Source organism: Stylophora pistillata, chromosome 4 (genome assembly GCF_964205215.1).
Source record: "Stylophora pistillata chromosome 4, jaStyPist1.2, whole genome shotgun sequence".
Lineage (NCBI taxonomy): Eukaryota > Metazoa > Cnidaria > Anthozoa > Scleractinia > Pocilloporidae > Stylophora > Stylophora pistillata.
The window spans coordinates 2,108,339-2,130,105 of NC_142522.1; the positions used below are offsets into that span (position 1 = coordinate 2,108,339).

At 39.8% G+C, this 21,767-nt stretch overlaps 4 protein-coding genes, 1 long non-coding RNA gene and 1 pseudogene across 6 annotated transcripts; 5 read left to right on the forward strand and 1 right to left on the reverse strand.

Moving 5' to 3' along the window:
• The first annotated feature begins 141 nt into the window (after window positions 1-141).
• On the forward strand, window positions 142-3,742 carry LOC111340743 (kelch-like protein 23). Its single transcript, XM_022947633.2, has 3 exons — window positions 142-443; window positions 524-1,380; window positions 2,228-3,742. Exons 1-3 carry the CDS (start codon window positions 284-286, stop codon window positions 3,143-3,145), a joined length of 1,935 nt encoding a protein of 644 aa, XP_022803368.2. The 5' UTR covers window positions 142-283; the 3' UTR covers window positions 3,146-3,742.
• On the reverse strand, window positions 656-2,220 carry LOC148732000 (uncharacterized). The gene is made up of 2 exons (XR_016000584.1): window positions 1,787-2,220; window positions 656-1,448 (listed from the first exon to the last, which is right to left on the reverse strand). It is a non-coding gene; the product is annotated as an uncharacterized LOC148732000 (long non-coding RNA).
• A 1,700-nt stretch (window positions 3,743-5,442) lies between the features above and the next one.
• Window positions 5,443-8,640, forward strand: LOC111340748 (kelch-like protein 26). Its single transcript, XM_088758575.1, has 2 exons — window positions 5,443-6,968; window positions 7,326-8,640. Exons 1-2 carry the CDS (start codon window positions 6,138-6,140, stop codon window positions 8,232-8,234), a joined length of 1,740 nt encoding a protein of 579 aa, XP_088614701.1. The 5' UTR covers window positions 5,443-6,137; the 3' UTR covers window positions 8,235-8,640.
• A 315-nt stretch (window positions 8,641-8,955) lies between these two features.
• Window positions 8,956-12,223, forward strand: LOC148732001 (kelch-like protein 26; annotated as a pseudogene). Its single transcript, XR_016000583.1, has 2 exons — window positions 8,956-9,834; window positions 10,371-12,223. The product of XR_016000583.1 is annotated as a kelch-like protein 26 (transcript).
• Window positions 12,224-12,959: 736 nt separating this feature from the next.
• Window positions 12,960-16,416, forward strand: LOC148732002 (kelch-like protein 26). Its single transcript, XM_088758573.1, has 2 exons — window positions 12,960-13,899; window positions 14,373-16,416. The coding sequence occupies exons 1-2, from the start codon at window positions 13,081-13,083 to the stop codon at window positions 15,384-15,386; spliced, it is 1,833 nt and encodes a 610-aa protein (XP_088614699.1). The 5' UTR covers window positions 12,960-13,080; the 3' UTR covers window positions 15,387-16,416.
• Window positions 16,417-16,553: 137 nt separating this feature from the next.
• Window positions 16,554-21,727, forward strand: LOC148732003 (kelch-like protein 25). The gene is made up of 2 exons (XM_088758576.1): window positions 16,554-20,177; window positions 20,795-21,727. The coding sequence occupies exons 1-2, from the start codon at window positions 19,356-19,358 to the stop codon at window positions 21,350-21,352; spliced, it is 1,380 nt and encodes a 459-aa protein (XP_088614702.1). The 5' UTR covers window positions 16,554-19,355; the 3' UTR covers window positions 21,353-21,727.
• Window positions 21,728-21,767: the final 40 nt, after the last annotated feature.

A 21,767-nucleotide genomic window follows, 5' to 3' on the forward strand; every position in this document is an offset into this window, starting at 1 on the left:
TAAAATCATGTAATTGTCAGGTAGAGATATCTGCATTGAGTTCACCGGATTTCTCCAATAACTATTTTTATTTCGTGAAAAAAACAATTTGTTGGTGGTTTGTAGAAATGTTTAAAACATTGTCCACCCTTTGTACTCTTGCGTGACGTGCGTGATCTGAATTGTGTTTGACATGTGCCTCGTGACCACTAGACCAAATCACGCGATGAAGAAGATAATCCAGTCTTTGCATTAGTGTCGAAATTTACTTAATTGGATCATAACAACTTACAATCCTTCTTGTATGAAGACGTGGCTGCAGTTACGTAGATCAGCATGTACCGAATTTGAGCATGCTGTTTGGGTCTGGGACCGGTTCATCCAATCATTTTATCCATGTGGAATCTGTCACATGGGAAAAACCTTAGTTGCACGTGTAATGAAAATTGGTTTAAAGTTCGAAGGTAAATATTGTGATATTTTTGTTTCAGGTGAGCTGCAAACATTTCTAAACAATTCATAGTGATTTTTTGGTATGTTTAAGATCGTCACTTCAGTATGGAAGAAGAGTTAGACCTGGCCTATTCGCGCGAGATGTTTAAAAATTTGATGAAAATGCGCGAAAACCTCAGCTATACCGACGTCATTTTACGCGTCAAAGGAAAGATATTCCACGCTCATAAAGTTTTATTGGCTACTTCGAGCCGTTACTTTGATGCAATGTTTTCTACCGAGACGAAAGAAAGTACACAAAATGAGGTGGAACTTAAAGGAGAAGATTTAACCGTAGAGGCCTTCGAAATAATTTTAAATTTCATCTACTCCTCGATTCTCCCGCTTACCGAAGACAATGTACTAGACGTTTTAGAAGCTGCTGATCATTTGCAGATACTTAGCGTAGTTAAGAAGTGCTCGTCATTCATTGGTAATAACCTCAGTCGAGATAAATTCCAAGTGGAAACTCGACTAAAAATTCACAGAGTCGCCGATCGGCATAATTTGACGGAACTCCGTGAAGAAAGTCTCCAAGCTCTCGCTCTGAAGTTTGGCGAAATTTGCGAGGAAGAAGGATTTATGGAGAACTTTAAGGCGGACGAGCTAGAGCTTCTCCTTCCACGTAACGATCTAAGTGTTCCCTCAGAAACGTTCCTTTTCACAAGCGTGATCTCTTGGATAAAGCACGATAAAGAGAACCGATTGCCACTTGCACCAAGACTGCTGAACAAAGTTCGTTTGGCACTTGTCGACATAATGGTTGTTTTATCCGAACTTGAATCGGAGGAGTTTAAAGACATCCCTGAGTGTTTTTCGCTCATGTACAACAGCTTATCACAGCACGTCCGGCCCTTTTTGTCTTCTCCATTTGCTCAAGAGAAGGGAATGCCACGCCTTTCATCAAAGGTGAGTACTTTGTCCCTTGCAGTTTTGCTGCATGCATACATGGTTTGAGGGCTGGGGAGGGAGATGACCTAAAGCAAACCGAACTTAGGTTACATTCTTGATCTGCTAGAGTGTGTTGATCACAAGTCAGAGGCATGAGAGGGGATTTTTCTGTGAGGGTTGGCCTACACTGGCAGTGTCTCAGTACGGTTTTTTTTTTTATTCATTACATGTTAATACTTTTCAGATGAAAGCTAGCAACAGGAGGAAGGGTTGGTATGCACCCCAGGAGCCTGCCTCCCCAGGAGCCCCCCTCACCAGGAACCCCCCTCCCCAGGAGCCCCCTCCCCAGGAACCCCCCTCCCCAGGAGCCCCCCTCCCCACGAGCCCCTCTCTTATAACCTTGGCTATGTTGACACTCAGTTACCTGCTTCTGTGTTCTAATTTTGCAATTACATTGGTATCAGGTACTTGGTGTCTGAGAAGGAGTGCCAGATGGGAAAATATTTGGCAATAGGTCATGAAATACAGGCTAACCCAACTCCGTCAATAAGCAATCCTTTAGAGGACTGCAGCTATTTCCATTTCTTCCTTTGTTCTTTAAGCTCACATCTTCAATGATTGTGCAGCTATTTCAGGCCTGGTTCAAACCATGGTGTAGAAACCACATCTGAGATCATTTTGTATCCTTTTCAATTAAAGGACACATGGGCTTCAGTGCTCTATGATAAAAATATGAATCACTGTTACATTCAATTTGTTTTAGAAAATTTGCAACCATCACAGTACAAAATTGACAGAAAACATTGACTTAAACAACATTTTTTTTTTCAAAAGTCAAAAATTACAACCATTGTTAATTTTTTAGGCCCTGGTTTCATTGTCACGCTTGTCTGAAGTTAAGTACTTTGATACTGTGTTAAAGTTATGGCAGCCATTTCCTGGTCTTGAACTACCAAGCCTTCAAATCACACCAGCAGCACTGTACACTGGAAATTACTTGTTCCTCTTTGATGAGAAAGATGTGCATCAACACCAGCTTGATACTCATGCTTGGAAAGCATTACCACCTATGAGGAATACACATTGTGATTTCCAAGTATGCTTGCTTGAAGATTTTCTGTACATTATTGGTGGCAGTGAAGTTAATCACAGTGCAGTTTCCGAGAGATTTAGCTTCTCAAAGAAAATATGGCAGCGCCTTTCCTTCCATGTAGATCAAGGCCTCTATGGCTGTGCCGTGGCTGTGTACAATGACTGTATTTATTCTATTGGTGGCTCTTGGGCTAAAGGAGGGGCAGATCATGGGGTGTTCAGATTTAATCCAATGAAGAATGAATGGACAAAGTTGGCGGGAACAGCTTACAGCCACACCCAAGCCTGTGCCTTTGTAGCTGGGGGAAGATTGTATGTTGCAGGTGGTAAAACAGACCCACCCAGCAAGCGACAGAGGGGACTTATACCATCCAGTCATGTTGAGGTATATGATGAAGAAAATAACCAATGGCATTCTGTTCCGCAACCTCACATACCACCTGGTAATTTTGGAGCTGTGGAGATTGAGGGCCACATCTACTTTATACTTGGAAATGTTGCGTTTGACAGCGGAATCAGAATTGGAGATGAGGAGGTTTATCATGTCAATATTGAAGATTGGAAGGCAATTTCTCAGCATGATACAGATGCAGTGTTTGTTTACATGCCTGTGAACAGAACTAAGACTGATCAAACAAAACAGGAATTGACAGAAAATTATGAGGCTTCAGATGAGCTTGAGAACAATTAATTACAAACCTAAAAAGTATCTTTTATATCTTTGGAGAATATTACAAGTTCATTACTGTAAAAGTGCCCTTAAGGGGATTCCCATGGTCATACAAACAACAGAGTCAGTTGCAGAATTTTGAATTCAGTGCAAGTCACATTAGGAGACTATTTTAGAGGGGCATCATTTAACCATTGACCAGCCAGGTGCAATCCCAATGATCATATGAGTTTATTTTGACTAAGATAACATGGTAGTACCCTGGTTCCCTAGATAGACACCAGGCTTAGACTTTTTCAAAAAATTTTAGGAAGCATTTTGAAAAATTCTGCAAACAGTGTTTTAATTAAAAACATCATTTGAAAATAGTGTTGATATTTCAGTGCAGTATAAATAAAACCCAAAGAAATGTAATAATTGTAATGAAGTCCCCCACAGCGGCTGCTTTGTGGCGTCACGTAATACAAATCTCGTATTGGAAAGTGTGTCAGTCTTTGGTTTCATTTTGATTTAGAATTTTTTTGCATTGTGTTTTCTCTTCCAAGTGCAAAATGAATCTCAAAACCACAGCGTTTGTCTTGCTTAGTGTCGTGATTAAAAATACACAGTCCATGACTACATGTGCCTAGTGATATGAAAAATAGTATCATCTGCAATGACTATAATGACTTTGAAGGCCAAGTTTTAGAAAATTGAAGGACCACTTTTGGAAAGGTTTGCATAAGTGATTTTAAAATTATTTAGTACTATTTCTCAGCTTTTCCATGAAAGTACTGTAATTTTCAACTTGAAAATTTTTAAAGAAAAAGCACTGCAAAAATGAAGCCCTTAAGTCCTCAAATTCAACTACTTTCAAGGCCTTGAATTTTTTATTTTTAAATTCAAGCATTTTCAAGGACTTTCAAGGCTTTTACAAACCCTGAGTAGGTGATGTATTTGCCTTTAACCACAAGGAGAAGGGAATTTTTTATCTATTATTGGTACCAAGTCTTAGTTTGCAGCAAATGTTCACACCCAAGGGAAGTTGTCAGAAATCAGTAGATTGAAGCAGTACTACCGTTCAATAGTTCATAGATTTTAATAGAAAAATCTCTGAATATTGAATATTGCTGATGGCTGCAACAAGAGAAGTAGTGCTGTTTACAGTTTTAGTATTTTCAATTAAAGGCATTTGACTTTCATTAAATACCAAAAGGGAATACACATATTTTGACCTTTTTGTGGGTTTAAAAATATGTCATACAAAAAACTGAAAACCACATCAAAAACCCCGTACATTCAGTATTATTTCTTACAAGATTTTCAAGAATTGATTTGCTATCAACATCCCTTCACTGTAATCACTTTTAGGATCTAAACTCACTTCAGTTCCACAAACATCAACAGTTTTTGGCAAATCACCTGATGGTAAATACTTGTTAAAGATGAATTTTTATATAATCTTTCGCCACACTGAATAGCATTAGATAAGGTGTTCGAATTCCAATAACTACGTGACTTTATTACAGAGTAGTAGAGTGAATAGACGGTCACAGCACAACTCACATTGAACTTTCTGGTTTCACAGGCATGAGTGAAAAAGGGTACTATTTTGAACTTTAATTTTAACCCCTTTCAACTCAAATATATCATTGTTATGTATACTCTGAAAATAATGTACTAAGCTATTCAGTGATGATACTTCAAGCTGCACACATGTACCTTAAGGATGCCTTCTACCATATCCCTTGCATGAGAATCAAATATTTTCAAGCCCACATTACCTCTACAATAGATAGCAACTACAGTACATCCTGTTGTCAAGACAAAGTTGTTGAAATTTTCAGATATAAGTGATTGAAAGGCTCTACCTAAGGAGGTACAGTACTGATATCCTTCTATTGTAGCTTCTTGATGAATAGTACTAGTGTACCTCTCACTGTATTGAAGTTCACAGTCAGTCTTGAACACATTTAAAAGTGTGGGTAATTTTGTCTGCATTAAAAATGATTGACTGGTTAAATGAGACAACCTTGAATACAACTGATTTCCAATATTCATTATTGAAACGAGATCATTAGCAGAATTGATTTCTTGTTTGTTATTGTAAATCAAAGAGCATAACCTCATTGCAACACATTGTTGTCCTGAATTTTGTCCAAATATCAACTCATTAGCTTGGCTGCATGGTGCTGCTATTGTTTTGCTAGGGTCAATGTACATTGGAGCAGGACCAGGGTTTGTCTCTATATCTGAGCTCAGTTGAAATTTACAATAGTTTGATACATTATGAAGACACATGGGTCTATTACAAGAAAACATTGATAAATACCGACTTGCTCTATACTTCAATTTTATCATATGAGGGGCAAAATTACTGAATTGTGATTGGTCAAGACAGAGGGCATTTTTTTCTTAATTTTTGTAATTGCCCCAGGCGTGTGACTTTGTATATACATGCGTAATAGCCATCGAATTTCTTTCGGGTACATCAAGCAAGGAATATTGTCCACGAAGGCAGCCATGGCTTTAAACCATGCGCTCTAGGGTTCATTGTACGCATGCGCTCACATTTTACGCATGCGCTGTAGTGGAGTACAACCCGAGTTACGGACATACACGTGTGCACGATAACATATTGGACATAGTGCCTTGGGCTCTACGAGCACTAGGCACAATAAAACGGAAAGAAGAACGAGATATTTACCTCATGAAAGAGATTCGTCTCAGACATCAACAAATGCCAGATTAGTGTCACAATCTGAGCAACTGCACACCTACCCATCCCCTAATGTTGGTATCTAAGCAACTGCACATCTACTCCTCCCCTAATGTCAGTATCTGAGCAACTGCGCACCTACCCCTCCCCTTATAACAACAGTCAACAATTAAGGGCCGATGTCAGATTAGGGGAGGGGTAGGTGTGTAATTGCTAGTGTAGCGTGACTATTTTATTTCCTAGTCACGCGATCGTGTAAGGACAACATTCGCCCCGGTTTCTGCTCCTCCGGAATCGGTTAATTCCTCTTTCAAAATGGTCGTAAACAATTCCGAGATTCTCCTGTCCAAATGTGCCCAGTTTAGAGACGAGGAGCAGTTCACTGACGTTCGTTTAAAAGTGGGGGAAGACATCTTTCCAGCTCATCGCATTGTTCTGGCTGCGAATAGCGATTATTTCTACGCCATGTTTACAGATGGAATGAAAGAAGCGAGCCAGGAAGTAATCGAGCTGAAAGATGAAAGCATTTTATCTGATATTTTAAACATCATACTGGACTCCATCTACACTGGAACCCTTCAGGTTAACGAAGAAAATGTGTTTGAAGTTCTTGCGGCAGCAGATCACCTTCAAGTGACGACTGTTGTTCAACAGTGTTGTGATTTCTTGCTGACCAAGTTCGTTAAACTTCGCTTTGATTTTGAAACTTACTCTCGTATCTGGGAAATTGCTCACAGCCATGGCCTTAAAGGTCTAAAAGAAGCTACTGAGAGTGAAATGGCTAAGAAGTATAAAGATGTTTGCGAAAGCGAGGAATTTTTGGCTCATATCGGCGGCGATCAGTTACTCAGCCTCCTAAGTCGAGATGACCTCAATGCACCTTCGGAAACGTTCATCTTTCAATCGGTGATGCGATGGATTAAACACGAGAAGGAGGAGAGAATGTCTTTTGCAGCCAAAGTAATTGGAGCAGTGCGATTAGCTTTGGTAAATATTAGGGAGCTGATCGCTGAACTTGATACAGAGGAAATGCAGCGAGATCCAGAGGTTCACATGCACTTGTATTCATCTCTCTTGTACAGCTACCTGCCTTTAAGAAGGCCTGAGTTCGCAGCAGAGAAAACTAAGTCAAGGTCCTCGAAACCGGTAAGAACACTTTTCACTGTCACATTTACGTCAAAAGCGTCAGTCACAGTTGTAGGTGTGGTCGGCGCATCATGAAACTTAGAGGAAATTTTTTTCATTGAAGAGAGAGCATTTTACCGTTTTAATTGTACGAACCAATCTAATGACCAGAGCACTGCACCTGTATCGCAGCCGTCATGAGTTCAAATCTCGTACGGGTCTGAATTTTTTTCAGGCCTTATTTCCACTTATTTCCATATTAGTAAAGTTTATTACTGCGAGGATCGCTTTCTTACATTTCATGAAACCGCAATACACACATAAATGATTTTCATATATTGAAATTTATGAAATGATTCTTCCTTTACGTCTTCTTAGGTTCTTGTTGCCATTCAGCAGCAAGCAGAGATGCATTACTTTGATGCTGAAACAAAATTATGGAGACCTCTGCCGTTCATGGCCCGACTGATTGAGGCAACTGAGTGTTACTGTGCAGAGTACGTCGGTAATCACCTGTATGTAGCCGCAAAAAGGGAGAAAGATTTTGTTATGTATAGTTATGATACAGTTAATAATGCCTGGGATACATTACCAACAATTCCAGGGTTTAATTTTAAGACTGACTGCTTGTGTTCTATGGATGATTATATCTATGCAATCCATGAATCGAAACCACCTCACAGATTGAGTTTGAATACAAATCAGTGGCAGCGTATAAAATCTTTCAATCCAGATCGGTTTACTCCTGGTTCATTTCGCGGTAAAGCATCGATTATTTTCAAATCACGTTTATATGTACTTCATGGTCAATTAGGAGGATGTCCTTCTTACTATGAACCGGTACCGGCTCAAGTGCATTTTTTCAACCCAAGGACAAATAAATGGAAACTCACGGAACCAACCAGAAATCCTCATTATCGATCAAGTCTTTTGGCAGTAAACGAGAAACTCTGTGTCGCTGGGGGATCTGAATCGGTTACCCAAAGATGTGGCTCACCTGTTGGCAGTGGAGCCTCTGTTGAGGTTTATGACGAGGAGAACAACTCCTGGTCTATTATTCGACAAAATCATATTCCTCCAAATGATCTTAACGCATTGGAAATAGAAGGGAAAGTTTATTTTATGATAAACAATTTTCCAATTGATAGCGGAATTAGATTTTCGCCAGCCGAGGTTTATCCCTTACCTTTGAATGTGTTTCACGAGTGGGAAAATTTAGGAAAGATCGACCAAAAAGCGGTTTTGTGCTATCTGCCATTGAACGTCGATAGCTTAAAAGCAGAATAATAATCAAAACAGCCCAAATGAATTATTGATAGGATACGGCCGGCTAGATAACTTGGCTAACCTTAAGCTGTATTTGTTGTATCTTCCCTGTGTAATACTCGCCAGTATAGACAATCTTACCATTATTGTGATTTTGAAAAAAAAGCACTTTAATATTAAGAGTGAAAATTATTTATATATTTTTTGTACATCAATAAAATTGCAGTTAACTCTATGCATTGTAGTGCACGATAATAGTAACGAACAATGCTTGAGCCTTCCGGCTTCCCGGCCGCCGCTTTGTTACGTCGTGCAACACGAATCTCGTTGTGGAGAGAGCGTGTCACGCTTCTTGCTTTTATTTTCAGTTATATACATCCACATTGTGTCTTCTCTTCTAAAACAAGAATAAATCTTAAAACCACAATGTCTAACTTATTTTTTCTGTAATAAAAAGGGTATAAAGATAAATTTGATGATGCTGGTACGTCTGCGACTTCCGGCTATTAGTGGACGAGTAAAAATTTCGTGGTAGACTTTGATGAAAACTTCTCAAAACTATGCAAACAACTTCATTATATTCGAGCGTTATATACAACGAGGATGAGGATACGAAATGAGAAAACTGAGGGAAAACCTTGCGGGTTACGCCTGCTTTTCGGGCATAATCAATCCTTTCGAAGTTTTATTTCAATCGCGTGACTGATTAAATCTGTGGTCACGCTGTCATTCAAGGATCAAATTCACCCCAGTTTCTGCTCATCCATAACTTTTAAATTCCTCTCTCAAAATGGTCGTCAATAATTCCGAGATTTTCTTAACCAAATGTGCTCAGTTTAGAGACGAAGAACAGTTCATCGATGTTCGTTTAAAAGTGGGCGAAGACATCTTTCCAGCTCATCGTATCGTGCTGGCTGCGAATAGCGATTATTTCTACGCCATGTTTACGGATGGAATGAAGGAGTCCAACCATGAAATGATAGAGCTGAAAGATAAAAGCATTTCACCAGACTTTTTGAAGATTATAATGGACTGCATCTACAGTGGGGATTTTCAAGTCAACAAAGATAACGTGTTTGAAGTTCTTGCAGCAGCAGATCATCTCCAAGTGACGACTGTTGTTCAACAGTGTTGCGATTTCTTGCTGACCGAGTTTGTTAAGCTTCACTTTGATTTTGAAACTTACTCTCGTATCTGGGAAATTGCTCACAGCCATGGCCTTAAAGATCTACAAGAGGCTACTGAGATTGAAATGGCTAAGAAGTATAAAGATGTCTGCGAAAGCAAAGAATTTTTGGCTCATATCGACGGAGATCAGTTGCTCAGCCTTCTCAGCCGAGATGACCTCAGTTCACCGTCCGAGACGTTCATCTTTAAATCAGTGATGCAGTGGATTAAACATAGCAAGGAAGAGAGGATGGCAGTTGCAGCAAAAGTTATTGGAGCTGTTCGTCTGGGACTCGTGAATATCAGAGAGGTAGTAGCCGAACTCAACACGCAAGATATGCGAATGATTCCAGAGATAAATACGCTTTTGCTTGAGTCACTCCTGTACAGCGTCGAGCCTTCGAGCAGCTCCGAGTTTGGTACAAACAAAACAAGATCGAGGTCCATGAAATCGGTAAGGCAAACATTTTTGATCATTCTAGATCCCAGGAAAGTTCCCATGCCAGGCAGGACTAACCTGAGCCTCTTCGCGGCTGGCCGCACCTAGCCGTCCCATATTTCAATTGCATTATTACAGTTCAGAAAGGAAGCTGAAACACGAAACCCAACCTCTTTACAAGGGCACGAGCTATTTTTAAAGTCAGCATACTCCAAAATTAAGGAAGAAGTCTTTGATTTATAGATGTTTATAGATTTATAGATGTTTTCAGGCTTACCAACAGTCTGAAAAAATCCCGATTCAATTTTAAACTGTTGCGAGCTACAAAATGAGATGACATATAATGTCTTAGACGGTGTAGAAAACGATTTGTGAGAGAAATGACTCGAAGTAACAAGATCACAATTTGACGCCGTTTGGTGATAAAGGTACGGAGTTTTATTTCAGCTAGGACCGCGAAGAAGCAAATTAATCGCGTATCGCAATCGATTTAATTTTGATAGAGTTGAGTTACCAATTATTTTTATCTCATCCCTTGGTACTGTTGACAGGTTCTTGTGGCCATTATTCCTCAAGCTCAGGCGCAATACTTTGATTTTGAAACCAAAGAATGGAAACCTCTACCATCCATGGCTCAGTTGACTGAGGCAACCACGTGTTTCTGTGCAGAGTATGCTGGTAATGACCTGTATGTAGCGGCAAAAAAGGAGGAATATTTTGTTATGTATCGTTATGATACCGTTAGTAATACCTGGGAGACACTACCACCTATTTTGGGGTGTGAGCATAAGATCGATTCGTTATGTTCTATTGATGATTATATACGCAATCAGAGAATCACAGCCTCCTCATAGGTTTAGTTTAAAAACAAATCAGTGGCAATGCATAAGATCATTTTCTACCAATGGAGCACGTTTGAACACATTTTGTAGCAAAGCGTCCGTAGTTTTCAACTCGTGTTTGTTTGTACTTCAGGGTCTTGATACAGTGGTGAGATATAACAGAGATTTGTGTAAAATTTATGATGAGAAACCTGCCATGGTACAATGCTTTGATCCAGAACTAAATGAATGGAAGTCTAAGGCATCAACTAATAGTTCTCATTTTGGATCTAGCCTCTTTGTAGTGAACGGTAGACTATGTATTGCAGGGGGCACAGGTTTTTCCGGCGCCCCAGTTGAAATATATGATGAGCAAAACAAAAAGTGGTCTTATGTCGAACAAAGTCGTATTCCTCAAAACAATCTCGGTGCGGTGGAAATAGAAGGGAGGGTATATTTCATCATCAATAATTTCCCAGTTGACAGTGGAATTAGAATTCCATCAAGAGAAAAGTATCCTGTGCCTTTGGATGAATGGGAGAATCTTAGAAAGGTTAATAGTAACGCGGTTTTGTGCTACCTTCCAGTGAGGAACGAGAGTTTAAAAGCAGAGTAATAGTTGTAATTTGAATCCAATTTGCTGTTTTTTTAACTCTGTCAGCTGGAGAATACATACAACTCAAAGTTAGTCTAATTAATGCCGGGGTCGTGTCCTAAAAAGCTGAATGCTTTTTGGTTTTCATGGATGTCCGTAGAACTGATTCGTTCCGTTTAAAAACTAGACGCAAGTTACGAATCGTGCTTTGTTACTTCCCAGTAATAGTTCTGGGGCTTTGTTAACACGGATTATTAATAATCATGCACTTTCTCGGTTTTTAGTGCATTATTATTTTAACAAAGTAGCCGAGCTTTGCCGTTTGTTATGGGTAATTCACGACGCATGCATCAAAAACATGCTAGTTTATTCCTTTCCTGCTTAGTCAGCATTTTTTTTCCTACCCAACGGGCGAGTTCTGAGACAACAGTTTGTGCCACTGTAACTTACCGGAGAATTACGGTTATGGGACTCCTATCTGTTTAAATTACTATTTTGCTCACTGGGTATTCTTATCCGCCTCTCAGTTGGCTCAATAGATAGAGCGCTGGACTGTAGTGCGGGAGGCCAAGGGTTCGAGCCCCGGCCTACGCTCAAGGTCTTAAAATAATTGGGAAGAATATGCTACCTTTCTATAACATCAAGAAATGGTTAGATATTCTAGTCTTCTTGGATAGGGACGAATAAATAGACATCCTGCAGGTTTAATTTCTCACGCACGAGATTACTGTGAGATGGATGTCCTCCCCTGGGGTGGGGTGGGGTGGGATGGGTTTAGGTGGGTGAACCTAGTAGAGGACTACGTGTCCTAGTGTTCTCTCACCTGTACAATGTACAAGTTTTTAAATAGAAATACAAATAAATAGAAATATAAGAACTCCCCTCTAAATCTCATTGGTATAAATATTCACCTGCAAAAACGGAAAAGTAGTCACACTTGTGGCATATCCGCCTTGTTCTCGGTTGTGGCCGGATTGATCTTACAGGTTGCAGTAGTAATAACATCAGCACTGGGTTGAAGACTTCTCTCATTAATTCTCGGGGTGTAAAATTTTTCGTTAACGTGCTTCCTAACAGCTTTTTACGAAATATTATCTAACCGGCCGTAAAAAAGCCTTGGGCTCTAATTGAATTTGCGAATGTTAGCCTCACGTGATTTCATCCTAAAAGAGTCACTGCGTGTCAGGGGGTAATTACTGCCGAATGCAGGGATAACTCGATTTTTAAACTGAGTAATTCCGGGCAAAAGATTTGACATAAAGTTAGGTACAATTTATATATGAAGTTCATATATTTTGAACTGCGGTATTAGATACGTGTGATGAACTTGTTAGCTCAATTGGTAGAGCGCTGCACTAGTATCGCGGAGGTCAGTGGTTCGAATCCCGTACAGGCCTGATTTTTTTCAGGTCTGATTTTCGCTATTGCATAAATAGCGCTCTCTACTGCGAGGATCATGCATCACACGTATAAAGTTAGGTGTTGTGTTGGAAGAAGATGTAAATGAAGATGTAGGTCAGAAGGTTGATGAAGTTATCTGATAGGTTAAGGAAAATTTTCAATTTATTTATCTCCTCGACCTTCTTCAGATGTACCATAATTACTTTCCACTGTATCTGCAAAGAGATTACCGTTGGGCTTACGCCTAAACAGTGACCCTGAAATCGATATCTCTGTAAGTTAATCTTTGCATCACTAGGCGTTTACCACAGGTAACTATGTAATCAATACAAGTGGGAGTTCGTGTAGTTTTTAGTGGGCGGTCACGCGAACCACGCACAAAGACATTCTGGTTTGCTTCGTAGTTTCTACAAGCAGAAATCTTAGCATCAAAGCGGCACAAAGATGGTAGCCCATTCTAGAATTCTTCTCTCCAAGTGTACCGAGTTCCGTAGGGAAAGTGAATTCATCGACGTACGTTTGAAAATAGGTGATAAACTTTTCCCTGCTCACCGAGTTGTACTCGCTTCGTACAGTGATTATTTCCACTCAATGTTTATTGATGGAAGGGAAGCGAATCAGGAAGTGATCGAGCTGAAGGATACAAGCACTTCACCGGAGATATTCAAGATCGTTTTGGACTCCATCTACACTGGTGATCTTCATGTCAACCAGAACAGCGTATTTGAGGTTCTTCTCACAGCTAGTCAGCTTCAGGTCGCAAGTGTTGTTCAACTGTGTTGTGATTTCGTAAAGAAGGAATTCATAGAAAACGGAATTCACGTGAAGAACTACTCCTTGCTGTGTACATCTGCCGAAAGACTCGGTCTGAGGGATCTAAAAGAGGCAGCTGAGGCCAAAATGGCATCCATGTACAAAGATGTTTGCGAAAGTAAGGAATTCCTGAGTCATATCAATGCAGATCAGCTACTCAGCCTTCTCGGTCGAGATGACCTCAATTCACCCTCTGAAGCTTTCATCTTCAAATCAGCGATGAAGTGGATCAAATACAAAGGGGAAGAGAGGATGGCAGTTGCAGGAAAAATCATCGGAGCTGTACGTCTTGGGTTGGTGGACGTAAAGATTGTGATTGAAGAGTTAAAAACAGAAGAAATGCAGCAAATACCGGAGGTAAACATGCATCTGCAAGAATCCATGATGCATCACATCATGCCTTCTCATGAGTTTGCTGCAGAGAAAGTTAAACCTCGATCAATGAGTCCGGTGAGTGAAAAGCTAAGCTCTATAGTTACTTACTTTATTTACAACACAGCTTTTGTTAAGATATCAGTTGATTCTCCACACTACTCTTAGTTTCACAACAAATAGCTTTAAGTTTTAAAAATTCCAGAACATAATTTATATGCTTATTCGTTGTCTTTAATTACATCAGCGACAGGGTCTGATAATTATCGATGGGAATCAGTCTAATATTAATCAGTCTCTCGGTCAAGAAAGCAAGTTTCCTGAACGGGGTATCTAGATCTATCTATAGTTATTCACAATAAGCCAGGGACTGCCATGTTTTCCGTACTGTAATCGACTAAAACTGTTGCAGTGAAAATCTACATTTGTAACAAATTAACCATCTGCTCTACTTTATTTTTGGAGCCTAAAATTAAATACTTTCTTTGCGAAAAAAATTCCAGAATGTCAGCTGAAAAGAGGAATTTTGAAATGATTGTCTCTTGCTTCAGGTACTCGTTGCTATTCACCCCACGAGCCATGTAGAGAATACCAACGCATCTCAAAGACAGCAGACAGACAGCAGCGAGTACGGTGCGTACAGTCCTTACTCACCACAGTGTATGGCTTATTACTTTGATGTCGAGGCGAAGCTATGGAAACCTTTGCCATCTGTAGCACAATTCGATAAAGAAACTAGCTCAATCTTTTGTGCAGAACACAGTGGAAACTACCTATTTGTAGCTGGAAATAAGCAGACAGGTTCTAATTTTATACATCGATATGATGTGGTAAATAATTCATGGGTTAAACTACCAGATCTCGAAAATTACCCCAAAGTTGACTGCTTGTGTGCTGTCGGTGACTATCTTTACGCCATAAGTGAATCAAAACCTCCTCAAAGGTACAGTTTGAAAAATAACAGTTGGCAAGGTGGGGAAGGGTTGAATTTCATTAACCCAAAAGGCTTTCGACGGGGACTAAACGAGGAGACATTGAGTACTGTAGCAACAACAGTATTAAAGTCTAGAATATATGTAATTCATGGTTATAAAAGATGTGACCGTGGCCAATTTATTCAGCAGTGGGTCGATAAACCAGCTGTGGTTCATTGTTTTGACCCCAAATATAATGAGTGGAAAAAGATCGCTTCGACCTGCCATCCTCACTTTGGATCCTGTCTGTTTGTTGTTAATAACAAACTTTGTGTGGCGGGTGGAAATACCTCGGAACGAGGATATGAATCTGTACCTGTGGAAGTGTATGATGAAGCTACTGACACCTGGTCCGTAGAGCCTCAGAAACATATTCCCCCAAACGGCTTGGGTGCGGTTGAAATAGAGGGGAGGGTGTATTTCATAATCAATAAATTTCCAGTTGACAGTGGAATTAGAATTCCACCTGAGGAAATGTATCAGGTTGACCTAAGTGAATGGAAAAACTTATCAGAAGTCCGTGTTATTAAACGTCGTGAAGATAGTGTAGTTTTGTGTTATTTGCCAGTCAAGGGAGAAAACTTGAAATGAATTTGGCAAAGGAAAAAGTTCCAATTCAAAATGAATGACACTTGTACTGAATTTGAGCTCAGTCTTGGGTGGGACTTTGTATCAGCTTAGGTACATAAATAAAAGTGATTGGTTACTTAACAACCATACTCATACAAATAGTGGTTCTTCGAAATATTGCTTTTTTTAAGCTACTTGTTTTCCTACAGTTTTCTGACAAAAGGACCTCTCTATACCCTTAAATTGTACTGCATTACGATCAATTTTTGGCATTGCTTTTGTAGCATTTTCCTAGTCAATGATTTGTACGGTGTTTAGAACTATAGTAAAGTTGTAAAGTGTAGTAGTTGTAAAGGAAATGTCTGAGTGAATTTATAGAAACATTTTCAGGTTACATAAATATTTGGCCATGGGTTTTCTTCATTGGCACCAAAATTGGCTCCCAGTAGCTTAAAATCAGTGAAAAGGCACAACTTCCTAGGACTTTGTTCAGAGCTATATTTAAAAAGTAAATTCAATTTTTCAAATATTTGTTCAGTTAAGGCTAACAGATGACGTCACAACACGGTAATAAACTAACATACGAGCTGTTAGCGAGTGTATCAATTTGTTTATCACATTTTGACATCTTCTGATCAGACACGTGTAAAATTTATCTGGTTCATACAATAACCTTCTAAATATATTTTCCCTCTCTTGCTTGGCCGGAAATTATCTCTGGAACTACTAGTTTTTAAACCATGCATCATAATGGAAAGTCCAAAATAAAGAAACATATGTGTGACGTCAGCTGTAATTGATACATCAAAGATAACGACCACTAACAGAGCGAGTGATATTTCACTTTATAAAAGTCTTTATAATGATTTTTCAGGAGATGTGTTTGTTAGAGGTTTATGTTCATGTTTACTTGGCTGAATAAATGTCAGAACTCTATGTTGTTAACCGTGCATGTGAAAGGTTGTGATCTAACTTAAAGTGTCATCATTCAAGGTTTTATATGCTTATCTTAGCTCACTTGTAAATAAATTTCATCCAATTTTTTTTTTAATTGTCTGCTTATGTTTGTGACCAAGTTGCTGGGGTGATAGCACTCTATGTTGTTAACCGGGCATGTGAAAGGTTGCGATCTAACTTACAGTGTCATCATTCAAGGTTTTATATGCTTATCTCAGCTCACTTGTAAATAAATTTCTTCCAATTTTTTTTTCAATTTTCTGCTTATGTTTGTGACCAAGTTGCTAGGGTGATAGACTGGTGGTCCTTGGCTCCAGATTTACACCCCATTAATCATCGTATTCCTTCGAATTCTTGCTTGCCCTGGTTAGTTCACTCTCCTTGGCTGCGCTCTGTAAGTAATGCACTGGTCTGCCGCCTGCCTTTTGGGAATTTTTAACCAAGTTATGTTTATTGAAAGGCCTCCATTGTGAGTGCTCTATTAAGATAATTGTCGTTATCAAAGATTTGATATTGGCATTTTTAGCATAATTGCCATCATTGTTATTACCGATCTTGTTATAAGAGCTATTAATAGATAATAATAACAATAACAATAAATAATAAATACGTAAATTGAAGTTCCCCTTAAGGGGCTTTTCAGCCGCAATGTAAACTAAGTGCTTAAAAATCCCTACTGGCATGAGGCAGACCAGTGGGCTATTTACAGAGCGCATCCGAGGAGTTGAACAAGGGGCAACCGAGAACAAATCTAGTGAGTGACAGGGTGGAGGACTTGAACCCGGGAAATCGAATTACTATTCCAGCACCCTAACCACTCGGCCACGCTGCCCCCTCAGCTATTAGGGAGCTTTAGCAACGACGACGGCGACAGTAACGAGAACGGCAGAAAATAATAGCCTTAATGAGCAAAAACAATCGCCCTGCACGTGCGTTTAACATTTTGGCACATTTCTTTGCCGCTCTCGGCAAAACAACAACGTGAAATTACCAAACTTTAGGTTTTCTCGAGAAAGTGAGCGCATGACGGTTAATTTTTATTTCTTTCTCCTTACTTTAACGCCGTTCGTAGTGATATAGTCCCTGAATAGTTCGCCAGCATTTTCCAAGTGAAACACATCGGAATAACCTCGACAGAGTTACAAAAACGAAAAGTTAGATTTCGACACGACGTTTTCGTTGCCGTCGCCATCGTCGTTGCTAAAGCTCCCTATTTAAACACGAAGGCGCGCTATAAAAGGAGCCTTATGTCCCACTGCACCATTTGTCAATCAACCGTCGTGTGGTGTAGAACTCTTAGAGTCAAGTCAGCTTGAGCTACAGCTACTCCAAAGCAGTGAAGAGCGAGTGCATTCCTCAAAATTGTTTTATGTCTTCATCACAATACAAGAGTTTTTGAGATTTGTATTTCCTTTCTCCAATGGAAACTGTCTTTATTTGTGGCGGTAAATTTGAGATGGAAGTAGGTGGTTCGCACGTTACCTCATGCCACCATGCTGATGGAAGTAAACAATAGATGTCTCATTAGCTCCTTTTGTTCTTCTACCAGCGTTTGAATTTGACCCGCACACGTCAACGGTGAGTGACAAATGAGCCCAGGGCTTCCCAGGGAAAACTTCCTTATATAGCGCACCTTCGTGTTAAAGACAGAAAACTTAATGAAAGGCCATAATCTTGAATATAACTGCTTGTTTCTCGCTCAGAAGCTTTTTCTACCCTCAGATATAAACAAGCTCACAAGAGAAGATGGTTTCATATTCCATTGTCGAATAGCGTACAAAATGCAGCATTTTGATCGGGAGTTTTGCGGAAAAATACATAGAAGATAGGTTCAGTTGATGCTCTCTGGAACTACGCAAATGTTATTCATATTTTATCGATTAGGTTGAGAATTTAAATGAGTTTTCTTTTCTGATATCCTATTGTTTAATGAAAAGCGTCCACACTTAGCCCCCGGAAATAAAAATATATGGCGGAAAAAGGAGAATAGAACTCGATAGATAATGTGAAATGAGAGTGGACAACGGGAAAAGTGAAAATGCACGTCTTTGAAGGTGGATTTCTTTCAAAATCGCTTTCTACTGTCTCATACATCATTAATACAGAATTGAAAAAAAAAAAAAACAAGAAAGCAGTTCCAATCGCTGGATTCATCTGGATGCATCTTGAAATTAATCATAGTGAACTTTAGTCGCAGAACGCAGAAATCAAACCCGTTCCCAATACCAAAATTCATTATGAGGCAACAGGCAAATAATCTAAAATTTGTAAGTTGAAAAAAACATCTCTGCTCGACTGTGAAACAGGTAAATTGTAATGCCAATTGAAGTGGAACAGTGATGAACATTTCACAAAAAAAGAACAATAGTTTGTAGACGTCAGGTATCTGTTCAGTCAGAATCTTGATGGTGTTGATAAAGTCATCGGTGGAATGTAGCTTATACAGGGGACCCACAGAGCGAAACTGTAGGTCGCATTGGAAAACCAGGTTTGTCTAGTCTCGGCAGACCGCTGAGTTCCGTTTTCGTTATGGCGTAACTGAATGTCAAGTCTTGTCCAAGGGAAAGGAAGAGGTATTCCTTACTCGGGTGTTATCTGTTATACTTCGTCTTTTTTCTTTGTTGCGTAACACTCACTGCTCGAATCGGCTCTTTACTCTCGACTCTGATCAGTTTTCAAATATTTAAACGGAATTTAGTGTTAAAGAAGGATTTATTAAATACCAATTGTTTGGGTTTTGCCGCTGAGGACCGCGGGCTTCACTTTTTTCTGTAGCGGCCATCTTGGTTTTGGCATGTTTTGAGCTCGTAATAAATCACTTTCTTCGACGACTTATTCCTGGTTATTCGACTGTTCTAGTATCGAGAACATCTAGTTCGACCGAGAATGATATTCATGAGTTCATAAAAGCATCAGTCCACTAGCGGTCGTGTTAGAGCGCTGTGGTCCAGTAGTTTATCTTGTCCCGCACCATATTTGACCGAGAAACCCCCGGAGACGAAACTTGTCAAAGTCAAAGTGAAGTTTTCCAAAATGGATACTCATTCTGGAATTCTCTTGAACAAATGTGCCGAGTTTCGAAATGAAGGGCAATTTGTTGACGTTCGTTTAAAAGTCGGTAAAGAAACTTTTCCCGCTCATCGCAATGTTCTCGCAGCGTACAGCGATTATTTCTACGCCATGTTTGCGGATGGAATGAAAGAATCGAACCAGGAGGTGATCGAACTGAAAGATGGAAGCATTTCGCCACACGTTTTCAAGGTCATTATAGACTCCATCTACACCGGAGATCTTCAGATCAATATAGAAAACGTGTTTGAAATTCTCGCTGCCGCAGATCATCTTCAAGTGAGAAATGTTCTTCAACAATGTTGCCATTTCTTGTTGACTGAAATCAATCAATCAGCTCGATTTGATGTGCAAATGTATTGTCGCGTTTGGACAGTTGCCGATAGACACAGCCTTAGAGAAGTTAAGGAAGCTGCAGAGCATAGGATGGCATCCTTGTTTACAGATGTTGGCGAGAGGGAAGAGTTCTTGTCAAATATCGACGCAGACCAGCTACTCAGCCTTCTCAGTCGAGATGACCTCAATGCACCTTCGGAGACGTTCGTCTTCAAATCAGTGATGCAGTGGATTAAACGCAAAAAGGAGGAGAGGATGGCAGTTGCATCTAAAGTTATCGGAGCAGTTCGTCTGGGTCTAGTGGACGTCAAGGTCGTGATCGAAGAGCTAGAAACAGAAGAAATGCAGCGCGATCCTGAGATCAACAAGCATCTACAAGTAGCAATGAAGCGTCACTGTATGCCGCACAAATTTTCTGCAGAGGAAGTTAAACCAAGATCGATGAAAACGGTAAGATGATAAATATCCCACAGAAATGAAGATCGTTTTTAACTCAGGACCTTAGAAAATGGAAGTCAGTTAGTTTTTTACTCCCTATTGTCAGTGTTATTACTCAGATATGATTTTACGCTGTGCTACTCGTACGGAAGCCGTAAGCCACCGACTTGTATTTGCTGTTTGTACGCGATTGCTCTAAGTACGAGTAATTAAGCTACAATTCATTTGCTTTGATTTCAATCATTTTGGTACGAATTTTAATTTCCCAACCGACGTTGAATTTGGTTATTGAATATTGAGTATGCTTACGCTACATTGCTTGTGGTCATGTCTTCTAGTATCCATTTGGTTTGGCTTTCAGCAAAGTTGCTGAATTATTTTTATTGCCGGGAAGGGGGAGGGGGGGGGGGTCAGTTGTCGCCAATAAATTATAAAGTGGAAACTATAGAAAATTAACTGCCAATTAACTGCTAACGAGTGAGGATCATAAGAAAATTATAGAGCCTTAGAAGATCACGTCAATTTTAGGCTGACACAATCAAAATCCTCGAGCCCCACCCCCCTCTCCTCCCTGAGGTGGTAAGCAGTGACTGGTCGCTTACCTTTAGAGTTCAATTATTGTGTTGTAGGTTCTTGCTGCGTTTTGCCTTGAGGGGAGGTCAGACTATTACTTTGCTGATCCAAAAGCGATGACTTACTACTTTGATGAGGAAAGTAAAGTGTGGAAACGGTTACTATCTGTGCCAGATGTAGGTGAAGTAATCAGTCTGTGGTGTACTGCGAAATGCATCGGGAATTATTTGTATTTAGCTTCATCAGATGGTTCATCATCTGACGTTTATCGTTATCATATAGTAAAAAAATCTTGGGAGAAACTTCCAAAGTTGAGCTCCCCCAAAGTGATCCACTGCTTGTGTTCTGTTGGTGACTATGTTTATGCAATAAGTCCATCCATCCCACCTGAGATTTACAGTTTGGCTGACAACGCTTGGCAGCAGGGTACGAACAATTTGCATTTACTGGAACAAAAACGCGAGTTAAAAACTGTAGCAGCGGCAGTGATGAACTCTAAGTTATATGTTATGCATGGGTTCCTTAAACAGCATTTCAGACACGAAAATGTAGCAGCACCTGCCTTAGTGCATTGTTTTGACCCAACAAAAAATGAATGGGAAAATGTCGCCTAGACCTGTCATCCTCACTTTGGATCCAGTCTTTTTGTTGTAAATGACAGACTGTATGTGGCAGGGGGAAAAAAGAAATGTAGCTATGGCGATACCCTATGCGGTGAAAATGCTCCGGTAGAAGTTTTAAATACGCGAGAGCGAGAGAGAGCTCTATCTTTGTTTGGTAGAAGAGGAAAAAAATAAACCGACACCGACCACCTGGTCTGTTGTTGAACAAAAACATATTCCCCCCAACAATCTCAATGCTGTGGAAATAGAGGGGAGAGTGTATTTTATCATTAATAAATTTCTAATTGACAGTGGGATTAGAGTTCAACCAAAGGACACACATCAGGTTAATCTTGATGGATGGGAAAACATAACAACTGTTTATGATCAGGCAGTCTTGTGTTATTTGCCTGTCAAAAAAGAAGAC

Coding starts and splice junctions, on each gene's coding strand:
- LOC111340743 (XM_022947633.2), top strand. CDS start 284: ATGAAGACGTGGCTGCAGTTACGTAGATCAGCATGTACCGAATTTGAG. Junction 444..523: donor AATTGGTTTAAAGTTCGAAG/GTAAATATTGTG, acceptor GGTATGTTTAAG/ATCGTCACTTCAGTATGGAA. Junction 1,381..2,227: donor TGCCACGCCTTTCATCAAAG/GTGAGTACTTTG, acceptor TTAATTTTTTAG/GCCCTGGTTTCATTGTCACG.
- LOC111340748 (XM_088758575.1), top strand. CDS start 6,138: ATGGTCGTAAACAATTCCGAGATTCTCCTGTCCAAATGTGCCCAGTTT. Junction 6,969..7,325: donor AGTCAAGGTCCTCGAAACCG/GTAAGAACACTT, acceptor ACGTCTTCTTAG/GTTCTTGTTGCCATTCAGCA.
- LOC148732002 (XM_088758573.1), top strand. CDS start 13,081: ATGGTAGCCCATTCTAGAATTCTTCTCTCCAAGTGTACCGAGTTCCGT. Junction 13,900..14,372: donor AACCTCGATCAATGAGTCCG/GTGAGTGAAAAG, acceptor CTCTTGCTTCAG/GTACTCGTTGCTATTCACCC.
- LOC148732003 (XM_088758576.1), top strand. CDS start 19,356: ATGGATACTCATTCTGGAATTCTCTTGAACAAATGTGCCGAGTTTCGA. Junction 20,178..20,794: donor AACCAAGATCGATGAAAACG/GTAAGATGATAA, acceptor ATTGTGTTGTAG/GTTCTTGCTGCGTTTTGCCT.